Source organism: Bombus pascuorum, chromosome 9 (genome assembly GCF_905332965.1).
Source record: "Bombus pascuorum chromosome 9, iyBomPasc1.1, whole genome shotgun sequence".
NCBI classification, from domain to species: domain Eukaryota; kingdom Metazoa; phylum Arthropoda; class Insecta; order Hymenoptera; family Apidae; genus Bombus; species Bombus pascuorum.
In genome coordinates this window covers 4,934,544-4,950,340 of record NC_083496.1, presented here as the reverse complement: position 1 = coordinate 4,950,340, position 15,797 = coordinate 4,934,544, and the positions used below count along the sequence as shown (strand labels likewise).

Below are 15,797 nucleotides of genomic sequence, written 5' to 3'. Positions count from 1 at the left end.
GGTATCGAGAGGAAGCACGGAGTACGATCGAGCGCGTCGTAACCGAGAAAATATTTGCCAACGAATTTAGCGGACGAAGAAAAGGATCGTCGAACAGCTTCTCTGATATCATCGTGGAAAATGAGTCGCGTCTGGCATTGGTATTTCTGCTATTTCACGCGCCAACGATATAATAATCCCGGCGAGGATGTGCGCGCGTGTGTGCTTGGAAGAGGACGGTTGGAGGGAGAAACGAATGGCGAATGGTAAATCGCGAACGTTATTACAGAGGAATAGCGAGAATACTTCAATGGGCTGGCGCAATGACCAATTCTACGCGTCTCCTCTTGGCTTCGTTTGATCATCGGTGAAATTCCAATTTATACGCTTGAATTCTGTTCGTACAATAACTAGCTAACGGCCGCGCGATTCTACTGCTTTCCGAGTTTTCCAACAATTCGGCTCGCGCGAATCCGAGTCGGACCATGTGTCTCGACTCGATGGGAATTTTCAAAATCGCGACACATTTAACGACCTCGAAGAATTTCAGGCGCACGAGAGCTCTCCGAGTCTCGAAACTTTCTAATTTAATCATCTCGAATTTGAATGTCATTTAACTACCGCGGAATAATGGATATTTAAATCCTCTGGCGGTATCGCTCCGCCCGAGAAGAAAGATAATATATTTTCCAAGTTTGAAGGACGATTTCTTTCTTTATGTTGGCGAACAGTTTCCGATACACAGCAACCCTCTTTTAGGAGGATTGTAAACGTATTAAAAATCGCTTACGTAGATCTTCCGTCCAATCATGTTATTTATCTTCAATGATATCTACGTTTTACGTTATAGAAAAGCAATAAATGCAAACGAAGTACGCTTAGTTTATCGTATGCAGTAACCGTAGCTTGTTAAAAGAAAAGTATCCGGAACAGTGTCTATATCGAGACTGATTTCCTTGTAAGTCGTAGCGTAAATGAAAAGTTCATAGGAATTACGTCGGTTCGATTACCTAGCCAAACGTTGACCCAAATTTTATCGTAGTTTCGCGTTTCCAGACTTTTTTAAATAATTAAACGATTCGAGAATACTTAAAACAGCCTGAAATTCTATCAAATTCTATCTCGAACCGAAGAAACTTTTCCTTCGCCGATAGCGACGACCTCGGGTCAATGTCCCCCCACCTCGCTTATCTGTATTATACAATTAAATAGATTGTACCAGTGCACATGTTTCCGATATTTCCAATAGGTGGGCGATCGGCGAATCTGTCGGAAGATCGTTTCTTTGGTTCCTTTCACCGGGTAATCGTTCCCGACGTCCAGCAATTTCCGTTCCCTGAAGACACCTTCTTTCTCCGTGGCCAGATCGATCGAGAGCCTTAAGAAAACTTCGCGTGTTATCCGACATACGAAAGGAAAAGTCTCGTAATCGCGTGAGCTATGTCGAGATTGTAGTTGAAAAACTATGCACGACGACGACTGCTCTTTAAGTTTTCTTCCGATACATCCGACGAAAAATCCCAGCCACTCTAAACGGCGAATATAATCTTTAAGAAAGCCGACGCTTTCAGCCTGCAATATCGTGTCCTGGTCAGACCTCGTTTCGTTCTTCTTATATCACTCGATCGATTAATTTCTCAATTTTTGTTAATATGAGAATTACACAAAGTCAGACGAGCAAAACGATGAACGTACGATTTTAAATTAAATTTTCTCTCGTCGATCAGGACTATTCTCCGATCTTAAACCGTATAAAACTTCAGACGCTTTAATAGGGATGTTTAATTGTTGCCCATAAGATACTTAATGGCATGATGAATAGCAATTCTATTTATAGGCAGGTCGGTCCTCAAATCGTGGCCAACAAAAATGTCCAAATTTGCAAACATATTGATCTTTGCTGCGAATAAATCAACTTTTTCCGTGCTCTCTACACCTTCGGACGTGACTTATATTATCCGTTCTCTCGAGATGACTACTTTCCATATCGTAACAAACAATGTATACTGTAAGGCGTCTAGCTCCTATGTATGTATATATAATAATAATTAATATACTTTGTATTATCTTATCATCGTTATATTATCACGACACAACGTTTACAACGATGAACGCGACGAATGTCTGCAGGATTTTCCACGTTGACTTTCTTCCTGAGTCTTTGAATGCGTCATACAACTAAGATCTCGATTTCTCTGAAATAATCGTAGACAAGTATGAGACCCGGCGAGGATCGTCGTAAAGTGTTTCACCGAGATGAATACCGGCTAACGAGAGATTCCACTGGCTCAAAGTGACGTAATCTTATTACTCGCGCCTTAACCGCCTTCTGAAGAATAATGCGCCGACCATCTATCTCGACCCATCTCCGTCTTTATAACGTAAATTCCCGTAATTGTGATATGAAATAGACGCGGTTAAATTTCAATTGGCGGTTCTGTGTGCAAACGGGAACGTTCGTGCCAGAGGAAATACGATCGTCGATGTAACGCGTACACGATATCTTCATTGGCGATACGTTTGACGTTAATATGCATTGGGTTGGCAACTAAGTGATTGCGCATTTTGCCATTAGGTGGTATTGACAAAACGCGCGATCACTTAGTTGCCAAGCCGATAGTATTTAGCTTGTCCGCGAATCGTTTTCGTGGAACTTTGGAAAACGCTGGAAATCGATGTTCCTTCATCGACGTTGGGTAAAACGCGTCGCGATTTTCCAGGAGCTTTATCGTCAGTGGCAGATTGTGTGTCCCGCATGAAAATTGCCATAACCGATGTCCTCGATAACGTCGAGCGATGGCCGTTTACGAGCAAGCCGTATAAATCCATATGCGACCTACATCGAACTGCAGACAAAATAAGTATCGATAAATTATCTGGTCGAGTCGAACCGAAGAAACGAAGCTCTCGCGTTTATTTGTCTCTCGCAATTTCCTGCGTCGCTTCCCTTACCCATCGTTACGAACAGTGCGCATTACTTTCGTAACCGATCGCCACGCGTGGACGAATCGACCAAGAATCCCTAAGATCGAGAGTCAAGCTATCGTACTCTTCTTTCGATTCCATTCATCCGTGTTCCGTGCACCAGCTTCGACGGTCTCGCGCGTGATGGTAGCTATGCTCGCGAAGATACCGAAGGCAGACACGTTGAAAGAAGAGAGATACGTTGGTATCCGGTGTAAGATGGAAAATATAGAGCTCACCCAACGGTCACGTCGAAGATGTTGCTGCCAACGGAGCTGGAGACGGCCATGTCGCCGAATCCTTTTCGCGCGACGATCACGCTGGTGATGAGGTCTGGAATGCTGGTGCCGGCAGCGAGGAACGTTAGGCCCATCACTTCCGGCGGAATGTGAGCCGTGTCGCCGGCGACGTTCGCCCACCAGACCATCAGGTACGAGAACGCTGCGATCCACAAGATCGAGCCGATGAACGTCACCGCGAAGAACTTTTTCCCTGCAAGAAAACGGACCAATTGACCTCGGAAACGTGGCTGCTCGTTCTCCTTCCCCCCCGTATCCGGTTAAAAGGATATCCTGCTTAAATCGAATCCCCTTTCTTTCCTTCGCGTTTGCCGTTTCTCCTTTTTCTCTCTCTCTCTTTTATTTCCTTTTTTTTTTTTTTTGCGAGGCGTGTTTGCTCGAACATCGAATTTAGAATATCGCGGCGAACTTTCGTGAGAGCGTAGGCTTTCGTGAGGTTGGTTTAAGGAGAGGGAGTCGATTTGTAAAGCACCACGCCCAAGACTCTGTATCGCGACAATCGAAATCTAAGCTGGAATCTTTGCAACCGCATTAAGGTGGATAAGAATCGAAACATTTCCTGCCGGTATTAATATTATTGCTAGCGAGAACGAGCTTTCCGTCAGATCGTTTATTCTAACGATAGAAGTGAAAGAAAAATGAAGCGACTTAACGAGACTCAAACTCGCGATTCTACGTTCTTTCTAGCAAAGGGAGGTACTACGAACCCTCTTTCTTTCATTCTTTTCTTTTCTTTTCTTTTCTTTTCCCTTGTCTTCTCTGTCACTCGTTAATTCCTCCGCTTCACCCTTTCACCTTTGCTTCCTTTCCTTTTAATTGTTCCTGCTTCTTTCTCATTTCTTTTCTTTTTTTTCTCTGAGATATCAAAATTTGATACGTATCTGTCGGATCGATAAGATAACATCCGCTGGCAAAATTTCTCATTGTTATTATCCTTATCATCGTTACCTTCGTTCGGTACCCACATAGAGCCTGTGCTGTTATTTCTGGCTACAATTCATCACAGTGAAAAAAGGTTGATCGCGAGAAATCTGACAGAATCGTTTCGTGCGTTCGACTTTGGCTCTCTTTTCCTCCTCACGAGCTTGCAAAAAAAAAAAACGGACCTTCGCGGAGCGCCCCTTAATTATTACCCTGACATTGAGATTCCAATTAATCATCGGGTCTAATTTATATCTAACGAAGATCGGTAGCGAATAACCTGGAGAACGAGGAAAAGAAAACGAACCGCTGGCATTTAGAAAGCGTACAGGGAATAAAGCTCGGGCATGAATTTCTCGAATTAACAGTCCCTCTTAAAGGAAGTTATTCTTTCGTTATAGTCGCGTGTAGTAGCCACGGGACAACGAAATAACGTTCGAGACGATATATCGAGATTTATTTCGGTGGCGATTTCGAACGGGCCAGTTATCGCGGAGAAACGAATGTTTGCCGACTCCGGGTGCATAAATTGAAGCGGAGAGGCCGCGGCGAAATTTTGTGCAACGATGAAAAGCTACTGCTCGTCGCGGCAGGCTGAATGCCAGCGCGAGGTAACAATCAGTCGTCGATTCGAAATTAGCGTGTCAATATCATCTTTCGTCGTTGGCATTGTGTCGCGTTCAAATGCAGACCCGTTAATAGGCCGTGATAATGCGGCACGTCCGTGATTGATGGCAGCCCAGGAAACCGTTTCGAATAACAGACGCGCGTGCCGCCTGTCGTCCATCTTGCAGCGTCGTTTAATTGCATCGTTCGATCTCGATATCCATTCGGCAAGTGTATGCGTTACGCGACATTGAAAAAGTTCAAACGTCACGAATGCGTCGGTATCGATCAACGAAAACGAGCGAAAACGTATCTTCGAGCGTCCCACGGGGAACGGCCAACGGCCAACGAATGCAAATTTACCGCCAACGTAAAGCCATTAAATATAAAACGCGATAGAAAGCAATAGAGCCGGGGACGTAACTCGGTCGTAAGAGAGAAAACCAAAGATTAATAGTTGAAAATAACAGGGATCCGGTCGAACGTGAAATACGACCGAATCGCCGGAGAATAGACTTTTTCGAAGACAATGGAATATTTCTGCGTAGCTCGCGCGATCGAACGGTCGCGTTAAATAATGCAGCACGCGGACGGAAATATCCGCTTCCGATTATTCGTTGTACCGCCAAGTACGGAAGAAAGTTTCGCTTGTTATTTTTGGAAAATTTTATTATCGTACGAGCAAGCACGTTCGACGTTCTAACCAAATGCCCGAGGAAGAAAAGAAAGAAAAACGACGAGCAAGGAGAATGGTCCACTGGATTATCGTTTTAACGTTCTACAGACCCAGCAGCGAGTTTCCTTGCTCGTGAATCGACTAACCGTTCGCCTACAAAGATTACATCATTCCGCTTCAGCGGCGTTTTGCTTTGCTGATACCGCGACACGAGAAACGTATCACACGCTTCCAGTGCAACATTTTCGTTCGCGATGGCCATGCACAGAGGAAAATGGATCGTTCGATCACGCGCTTGATTAAAACCGATACACGTCAAAAATTTCTCCACACAGTAAACTTTTATCGTTGGTCGATGATTTAAAAAGTTAACAACGACTCGTCCTTAAATCGATGCCTGGAATATTCAAAACGATTTGTTCCGACTTTGCGAATGGAGTGTCAAAAACACGCAGCCGTTTAATATCTCGAAACGTCACGCGTGGAAAAACAGTACTTGATTTCGCCTACTCCATAAATGATGCACCACCGCATAAACGAGAAACAACGACCGGTTTAGGTATTACTTTCCTCTGCGTTGTCGATATTTGCTGACCGTATTTAACCACAGAAAAAAAAAAAAACAGCGCATTAAAATCGCCGTCTCTCAATATCAGGCACGCCACCAATTTTAAAAATTCTCTAAAATATTTCACTCGTTTCTAGTTATACCGCACTCTCGAACACGCATCTCGATTATGGAATCCGGCACGATCGAATCACATGAAATTGCTTTCAGAGCCTGCGACACAAATTTCGAAGATACGTCGCCTCCAAGATTAACGAGCCGATGTTCGAAACTTGTCATAGTTATGAAAATACTCTTAACGCTTTGAATATGCTCGATATAGGATAAGGCGTAGGATCGAACCTGATCTTAGATTTTTTAAATTCTCGATCGGTCCGTCGACTGTCCAGAGATTCTTCGACTTTTTAAATTACACGTCGTGTTTAAGTCCTGTTTAAATTAGATCACGTATCGTTTCATGCTATGGGCCAGTTTAGGCAATTTCGACCGTATCAACGACACACTTTGCTCGACTGCGAACCTGCTTTGAAGCATCCGTATTAACTCGCATGAAATCGTAACAGTCGTCGCTTAAAGTTAGTGGTCGCTCTTTTACACTTCGGTTCGTGTACCGATGCATCCGACAGCAAACGGTCCATGACCGTCAGATACAAAGATAATAAATAAATGAATAAAAAAATCGATAGAAAATCTACTTACCCTGGAAAATAACACACGAGATTTTTGGAAAATTGAAAGAAACGAGAGGAGCCTGCTCGGCGAAGAATCCCCTGGCTTACGGTTAAACCGTAAACTCGTACGGATCCTCGAGAGGACTGTCTTTTATGGCGAACCGGAGTAGAACAAACTATGCCTTTGATATTCCTCTATGAAACTGAAAGCTAAAAATTTACTGGCTCTGGACGAAACGAGGATGCAGCAGCGCGCTGCTCTCGTTTCGTCCCACTGCTCTCGCTGTTTGAAACAATACACGCTCCTTTCCCGATAATCGAAACAAAGTCTTGGGTCAGCGGTAGGTTAAAGGATCTGGAGGAAACGACTCTGTTCGAAACTCTGCACGAAATCCAGTGTGTCGTTTCATCTTTGGCCAGCTTACCTCTGGGTGTCCTTGTGTCCGGTAACGTCAGCCACAGAGGGAACAGAATTGGCGCAAACGCAATGTAAGTTATTCTTTTCTTGAGACCGCTGGGCCAGCCCATGTCCAAGGCTTTCGGAGGTTCATCCTCCTCTCCCTGAAACAAGCATTTATTTTCAAAGACAAAATTCTCTCTGGTCACCTCTTCCGCGTTCGATTTTCTCTCTAATTAACACGCTCGCTTAATCCGTTTGCTGTATCCGGTCGGATGGAGTTAAGAAAGAAGCCGAGTTTTCCTATCCGCCATACACTCGATCGTCGTTTATCGTTGGAAAACACAATGAAGCTGGGCGGTGAAGCGACATAGGCTTCTAAATACCGCGGGTAGCTCGGCAAAGGCACAAAGCAGATCCCTTAGATCCATTCTCGGCTAACCGCGACACAATGGCCCGGTTCGTGTTTGCATTTTCCAGCTGCACTCGTCTCGCCACTGATAATTGCCACCGAGAGGTAACAGCGACGATTAATTCCCGCCGACTATAACGATAATTTTCGCGCGCGCGACTATTTAGCGCAGTGCGATTTCGGCTGCAGTGAGAGAAATCGGCTATTCCACCGACGGAAGCACCGACGTCAACAGTCGATCCCGATACGCGCGTCTCAGCGATTCGACAAACACGAGGCCGAGAGACGCGTAAAACGAAGAAGACAAAGGAGAGACGAGACGGAAGGGAATAATCGCGAAAGGATAAGCGACCTTGAAGGGCGAAATTTGTAGAGAAGAAGCGGGGCATTGCTAGAAAATGCGGAACTCGGGCGGAAAAGCCATTGCCTGGTGACTTTGCTTCGATTATCCGAGAGTTAAAAGAGGGACTGAAATAGGCAATGTGTAGCGTAGCGACGCCGGGTGTAGCCAGAATTGACCCAGATTCGCGGTGCATTCAAAATGAAAAGGCCTTCTCACTCATTTAGGACAAAGAGGTTCGAGAATCCCCCGCGATCCGCGCGCGCTCCCCACCACCGCCAGCTAATATCGGGCGAAAGCTTGCACTGCCAATTTCTAAGTCGCGGAAAATCGGCTCGCGTTTCGATTTCTCCTCGAGTCAACCCATAGCACCGCCAACCATCCTTCGTTTCGTGCGAGTTTCCAAAATGGAAACGAAATGGAGCGTTTTTCCTCGCGACCAAGACGTTTCACGGCACTTTATTTTCGCCAATCGGAATATCAAGAGCAAAGAGAAGACGCGAACGTCTCGACGACCAACGACAAAGGACGGTCACAAAGAACATTGGGTCGAAAGATCCGTTTGGATCGGGACGGCAACTTTGACGGCGAATCACGCGGAAACGAAGGTCTCGCTTGGGAAACAGCCACTCTCCGCAATTGCCTTGTTTCCAGCCCGATGTTCTTTCGCTATACAGAACGGCCCTATCCTCGAGCGCTCGGCCATTGTCAGCCGATGTTTCTCGACTATAAATGTGTTCGTTACCGCGTCTCCCTTAGCCGTCATGTTGGAGAGAAGATGACGCTCGATCGTTTGTCAGAGACCGACCGCTCGGAAAATAAGGAATTCCTCGGTTCATTTTTCCTATCGCATCGCGTCCATCCGAATTATCGAGCATCTATCTCTGTCCGCAACCAGGCGGCTGGAATGCCAGATAGCGCGAGAAGAGCGGCACGAGAGCAGCGATATCGCTGCTGGAACGTTCAAGTTGAGCGACAACCGGTCGACGCGAACTGGCTACCATCTGCCACAGAAAAATAGCCGAGAAATATTTCCATCGCACAGATAACAATTTATCAACCGTTATCCGTTTCTCAAACTGGTATTAATCGCGCGTCAAACCTAATAAAGATTGTCTTGGCGGGAGAATCGATCACCGAACACCGTCGCTTGCTTTTTCTTCGCGACGAGACGCAAAGAAACGAGAAAGGACGCGTCGCGACGTACCGAAAGTCGGACGGTCCGTCGATTTGCAATACACTGGCCGTTTCGTTTCGGTTCGATCGATGGACGATAATTGGCCTGGTCGTCGAATCGTGCCGACAGCTACTGCCGTTATTTTAGAAACGGTCACCGAGGGAGAGCCAGAAATCAGAAACGAGCGAATTTCCCAACCGACCGAACCAATTCAAATTACCATCTCGCGTACGCGGATCGTCGAGCGAAAAAAAAAAGAAGCCTCACGGTTTCTTCCCGCGTTAACGTCGCTCGACCTCTGTCGACTTTTCCGTCTCGGAAATGAGATCGCGAAGGACACGACCGAATTAACGTTTTCGGGCCGTCGCGCGGCCATTGTTCCCGTCGTTGGACCATCCAGCCTCTCGGCTGCGACTCCTGTCTACGTGGAAATTACGACCCGACGTTTCGCCAGCATCGCGGGTATCGTCGCTGGCTCTCGCTTGGCACGGACGAGGAACGCGTCTGCCATCGGTCGCCGCTGTTGTTAAACCATCTTCGCGCGTCATTCGCAAGCTGTCGATGAGGACACGCGCCGAGATTCCAAGCTCTCCGATGGAAATACGAAACTGTCCTTCGACGTTTCGATCGTCCTCGAACGAAAAGGGAATAAAACGAACTTGGGGGAATTCGACGATGGCCGCAAGAATCGGAAGGACGAGATGGAAGCGGTCGGACGTTCGTCGAATTTGACAATTACCGAATCGAGTCCCGCATCGAGGCCAGCGGCTATACCGCCATTGGGAAGTTCCTGGATGCCGGCGGTGGTGCCGGCGGTGGTCGTCGTCGTAGTGGTGGTCGTGGTGGTGCCCTGGGAGCCTTGCTGCAGCTGCAGAGTGGTCTCTCTCGACGAGCCACCGGAATAATGGGCGGCGGTCGACGTAGCAGCGCCGTTGTGCGGCCTGGTGGCATCCAGTAGCACCTTTAGCGAAGCTATCGCGTGCAATTGCGTCGCTTTCTCGTCCACTTTGCCTGAACAGCACCAGAGATGCAGGTTAACGAGGAAAAACATCGAGTCACGCGCTACGATCAAACGCTTTGCTTCTCTATCTATTCTAGCAACTTTGATCGTCTATGAAACTGGCGTCACAGGCATCGATGGTATACCGGCAAGCGTTTCTCTCTCTATACGATTATTTACACACGAGATCCAGTTACAACTAATTCTACCTACCAGTTTTCAGAGTATCGGCTACATAGAAATACGATGTTTTTACTTCCGCTCGGAATCGGCATACTCCGCGGAATATTCTCGTTCGTAAAAGAACAATCGTTTTATTCTACGGTTTAAACGAGCCGATACAAACAACAGGATATTTACGACGTTAGTCGGGGTAACAAAATGATCGACGCCCATGACCAGTATTTACGATGCTACAGAGTGCAACTCGCAAGCAGAAAACTTTTTCCACGACCCACGCAACTAAATTCCAACGTCGAACGGGATCTGTGCATCGGACATCGTAAGGGCGATGTTGGAAATTTGCCCTAGGTATCGTGGATATACGTACATAGGTTCCATTTAAGCGTGCATTTAAAATCTAGCTAAAGCTGAAACTACGAAATAATTATGAGCAAGAGTCATTCAAAGGCGTTTTCGTGCGCTTCCTTGCTACGTTCTACTTCGCCCGATTACCTAAAACAACCTTGCGTTACGTAACAGTTACCGTTTTCTGGTCTATTTCGCCAGCCTACCGACCTTAACTGTTAACGATCTGCAAATACGTTGCTCCACGAATCGCTCTAAAGCCACTTGCGCGTAAGAATCTGCGTTTATGGAATTCTCCGTAGCTCACGTAGAAAAGGCAACGTTGAGGAAATGTCGCTAACGAATTTCACGAGGTACTTTGTCGAGACTTGGAGCCGTTTGTCGCGCTCGTATAATAAGTTTAACTCGCGCGATCGTCACGCAATTGGATTATCCGAGTGGAATGCTATCGCGCGTGAGTAGATCGGCCGGTCAATCGTGTTTAAGAAAATTACAGCGAGCGGATTAACGGTCGAGCCAGTGAAATCCATTTACGATTCGTGTTGAGTCGCCATGCCCGGTAAAAACACGTTTAAACCATCGCGTTACAAGCTACCTTCGCCAAATGGCGTGTCTTTTTTATCTTCGCGAACGATAAAGCGATCGCTACTTTTCGAGAAAACGTTCGCTCGTCCGTTCTGATTTTAGCGAGTCGCCAGGATTCGACAAGGCGAAAACCAATTTCTGCGCCGCGAGTTTCTTTCGTCTTCCGGGGATGACGTTAATTAACAGCGAGCAGGCAAGAAGCGAATCCGACGTTCGAATCATCCGGAACTTCCGTCTCGTTATCGCGACGAAGATGTCGACTAGAGACATAGAAAATTCTCACGGACACCAGACACGTGCCGTGAAATATTACTGCAAGATCCGCTCGTCCTCCCTGTTTATTCGTTGGAATAAATTGGTAAAAAAAAAAAAAAAGAAAAATGGAATGGCGATTCAGAAGCGAGCTTTACGTCTCTACCGTGACGCAAGTATTTGCATCGCGTAATATTCCCATTGAAATGACGCTTTCGCGATACTCCGGTATGACGTACAAGCAGAAGAATTTCAAACGGGCAAGAATCCCACTCGGCGTATAAATTACTGTTATCTTTTCATCCCACGGACGGAATACGCAGCCTCTGAGTCGTCAAATATTTTCCCGCTCCCTCGCAAGTAAATTCCCACGATTCTCGACCTCGAAGCACCATCTCCAGTGTAATTTCTGCCTCTTAATTTAACCTTGTAACCGCGATAATCAGGGCCGAGCATCGTGATTCGTCTTTAAATAGGTAAAGTAGCGAGGAAACAACCGACATGAGGCACTCGAAATTCGTTCGTTACCGAGGCTACCTCGTTGCCACGATGCGAGCCGATTCTGCGCTTATTCGCACGATACTAGGTCAAAGAAGAAACTGAACGGGTCGGGCAAGAATGGCGAGAAGAACACTGAAAAGTGTGCGCGATACGAAAGTATGTGTCTAGCCGGAGGCTACCTCGTTTTCTATTTATCTCGTTTCTCTTTCACCTTTGTTTCCCCTCCCCTTTCTTCTCCCTTTTTTTCTCATTTTCTCGCTCCTTGTCTCGTCTTCCTTCTATATACGTAAAATACGTTATACGCCAACCGCCTCTAAGAGTTTCTTTTTTTAAGATACATCATTAGTCGTGTTTATCGATTAACCCGACCGCGGGTAAACAACAGAAGAGAAACTTTGCTTAACGCGTTCCTTTAAATATTTGAACGTCGAGCGACGTTGAACGCGGTGACGGATAGGTTTTGCAATAACTATAATCTGATACCGCGCGGAGGAACGTTTCGTGCGAGCAATTCGATCGTTCATATCGTCTTTCATACGAGGCATTAAACCGAACGTTCTTCCGTTAATTACCGACTCGCTCCAAGTTCCCCTTTAGTGGCAATTTCTCTCTCGAGCCGAGGACTAAAACGAACGCATGAAATATTGCGAGGCTTTGATTGCTTTCGATGAAAGGTGAAAAGCGACAAAAGCGGAGAGACTCGTACGCGAAGAAAAGGCCGCGTGGAAAAGGAAGAAGACGTAATTCGGCGATTAGCTTGGACCAATCGCGTGTGCCCGTGCCGATGGTACTGGGTCAAAGGAGGGAAAAAGGCTGTAGCGAGTGGCCTTCGTTCTCGAAACTGGAAACGTGGCGAGAAAATAAAGGCGTAGAGCCGTCGGCGAGAAGTCGGACCGCGATGAAAGTATCGACCCTTGGGTCGCCTCGAGCGAGATGGAAGAGTATAAGGTAGAAGAATACGCGAAAGGAAGGGATTCGTCCGCGATGGAGAGCGAGAGAAAGGAAGAAGGACGTGCCTATCGGGTTTCGAGCTGTTAAGCTTCGATAATTTTGTTTACCCTTTACGTTTTCCACCTTCCTCGAGCGGTATAATCGTTCGCGTAGAAAAAGTACAAAGACGCGGTAAAAATAGAAAGAAAGAAAAGAGAGGAAGAGAAATCGTTTAAAGGAAGAGCCACGATTAGAGAAAGAAATCAACGTCGCTGCATTTGATAAATTACAGTTAATGGCTGGCGATACGAATCACGAGAAAAGAAGCCTTGTGAAAGAGCGAGTATCGCGAACAAAAGAGCGTTAACAAACATCGAAGTGGTAGAATCTTGTTAATTTCTTTATTGTGGACGAATTAAGACGCGAAGAAACGGCCGGATATTCGCGTTCTCCGACCGGCGATGGAAATTTTCGAGCGAGACAAAAGAAGAGGCAGAGAGAGAGAGAGAGAGAAGGGAGGAACGACGAATCAAGTAGAATAATCCCGTGCGGGTCGGCCCAAGTGCTACCTATTAACCTACAAAGCTCGATCAGCCTAGGTTTGTTAGCGGACGCGTTTCGGTTTTGAGGACAATTAAATCGAAGCGGAGCAGCACCGCTTTTCCAACTGGCAATTGGCGAAGGAGGACACGAGACAGGCATTTGATGGAGCGCGGACCGATCGGTTGGAAAGCAAACAAGTGCTTTCGCTCGTGAAACACCGAAATGGCCTGTGTATAATAGGCGTACGGAGAAAGGACGTTGGATGAAGCGATCGTTAAGAACGGAGATATAGATCGGTGTCCTTCGCGCAGCTATAAACCCGTCTCCTAGATAAAACGAATATCTTCGCGTTCGTCGGATGGCAAGATAACGTTCGTCGCGTAGCGGAAGGTCAGCGACGAAGAAGGACAAGGTAGCGCGACTTTCTCCATCTCGTAGCTACGGAGACAATTTCATCCGAACCGAGCAAGAATTTCATTGCACTCGTTTTCTTTTCTTTTCTTTTCTTTTCTTTTCTTCTTGGTTTCCCGACGTGACGGCAGAGAACCGTAATACGAGTGAAAGAGACGCGTGGAAGAAACTAAGGGAGGAAAGTGGAAAGTTTCCCGAGAAAAACAAGTTGCATCGATAGCCCCGAGAAGAGACGGTAGACGACGCGACAGCATCGTTCGAACGTCCCGTTCTCCTCCGAATAAGTTTGTATTGTACGTTCGGTATGGCGGAACGACTGCCAGATCGAGGGCCATTAAGTACGTTAACGAGGCAGCGATACGAGATCCGATGAAAAGAGCGATCGTCGTTTCTCGACGCCGTGGCGTACGTTTCAATAACTTTGCCTTGTCTCGGCTGCTAATCTGCCATTAAATCCAGAACGACCAACGTTGGAAGATAACGAGTTCCGTTGTCTTCCGGTGTCGTTCGGCAAATTATCCAGAAAATTAAGCCCAGCTTCGAGTATCGTCGTACCAATTTTCCCTCGGCTTTCGTTTACAGCTGCGAAAATTGGTTTCTGCGAAGGGTACAACGGCGAGAGAAAAGGAAGCTATAATTTCCACGCGGAAAGTTGTATGCGTGCGCTGTAGAAGGTGTTCAAGGTGAAAAAAACAACTACGAAATCCAATTTTAACTCTCATCGGAGTACCTGGAAGATATTGTGCGCCAAACAGCTCGCAACTCGAGATAGCGCGATATTGGTTAAATATTATCCACCGAATACGAGATAAGAGATGCACGAGATACACGTGATATTCCAGCGAAAAGTAGCGTAACATCGAAGCTACGGGAAGCTTCGATCGATATCGTTCGCTCGAGCCCTTTTCAACGGTGTCGGATTCTCGCAAGGGTTCTTGCGTGTAAAGGATTAGACGCGGCTAACGGATAATTGTAATGCAAAAGCTGACGTGATTGATGACTCGTGGTTGGCTCAACCTCTATCTGCGAAGGTCACCGAGTCCTCGATTTCTTCGCTCGACTTTCGATATCGAACAGGGGATACCTCAGCCGATGTAATTCTTCCTTCTAATTTCTCCGGCGCACAGATACGAGCGCGTACCTACTTTCAAGTTTCTTTTTTGTATTTTATTTTTTTCTTTTTTTTATACATATCAGGCAGGATAAGGGAGGAACGCGAACGAGAGATGGAGGACGAGGCTGACATTTAGGACAAACTCGAGAAACGTTCTTCTGTAAATAGAACGAAGACTATAAACTATAAACCGAGAGTAAATTAAGTCGAAGTGTGACGAGACGTTAACCACGGGAGACGAGTTCGAAAATAAAGACGGGCAGAGGGATTAAAGCAACGCGGTCCAATTTGTTAATATCGTTCCTAACGGAGATGGGTAATCGTGACTGCACCTCGGGGAACGCGAGCGATGGGAGGATGAGGATTTTCGATAAAATGACTCCGAGCTATATAGAAACGTCACAGGGGATTTCGATTGGCCTTTCGCCACGATGCCGCTCATCTGCCTCGTATTCTCTGCAAGTTATTAAAAAACCTAACGAACGTGCTTGCGCCACGTTCATTATAAATAACGCGTTCAATTGGGACGAGATTCGAAGCGGATGTCGATGTCAATGTGGACGACGGCAACGACGACGACGACGACGAGTGACGTACGAAGAGTGCTACTTTGGAGAAAACCACTCAAACGCGACGACTAGCTCTGTACGTTAAATACGTACCTGGGAACGAGCCTCGTTATAGATGGCCCGACCTGTCAATTTATTAAAACTATCGCTGCTATTTCGGTGCATTTTCCGTATTGCTATGAGATCGTTTAACGACGACAGAACAGATTTCCACATCTTCGCTCTCGTTCACGCGGGGCGAACGCGAAGTCTATAAAAACACGTCGCACGATCTACCGTTCCATCCTCTTTCGAGTTCCCGACTTGTTTTGGAAAATGTCGCTCCTAAGAAAGAAATCCTATCGCTCGAGGACA

General features: G+C 46.4%; 1 protein-coding gene across 2 annotated transcripts in view; it reads right to left on the bottom strand.

Moving 5' to 3' along the window:
- LOC132910456 (sodium/potassium/calcium exchanger Nckx30C) overlaps positions 1–15,797 on the bottom strand; it is a 51,863-nt gene that overhangs the window by 12,428 nt on the left and 23,638 nt on the right. For both annotated transcript variants that reach the window (XM_060966169.1, XM_060966170.1), the window contains exons 4-6: positions 9,750–10,021; positions 7,110–7,245; positions 3,183–3,435 (exon numbers count right to left, since the gene is read on the bottom strand). In XM_060966169.1, coding sequence (XP_060822152.1) covers positions 3,183–3,435; positions 7,110–7,245; positions 9,750–10,021 — 661 coding nt within the window. The remainder of the gene's footprint in view (positions 1–3,182; positions 3,436–7,109; positions 7,246–9,749; positions 10,022–15,797) is intronic.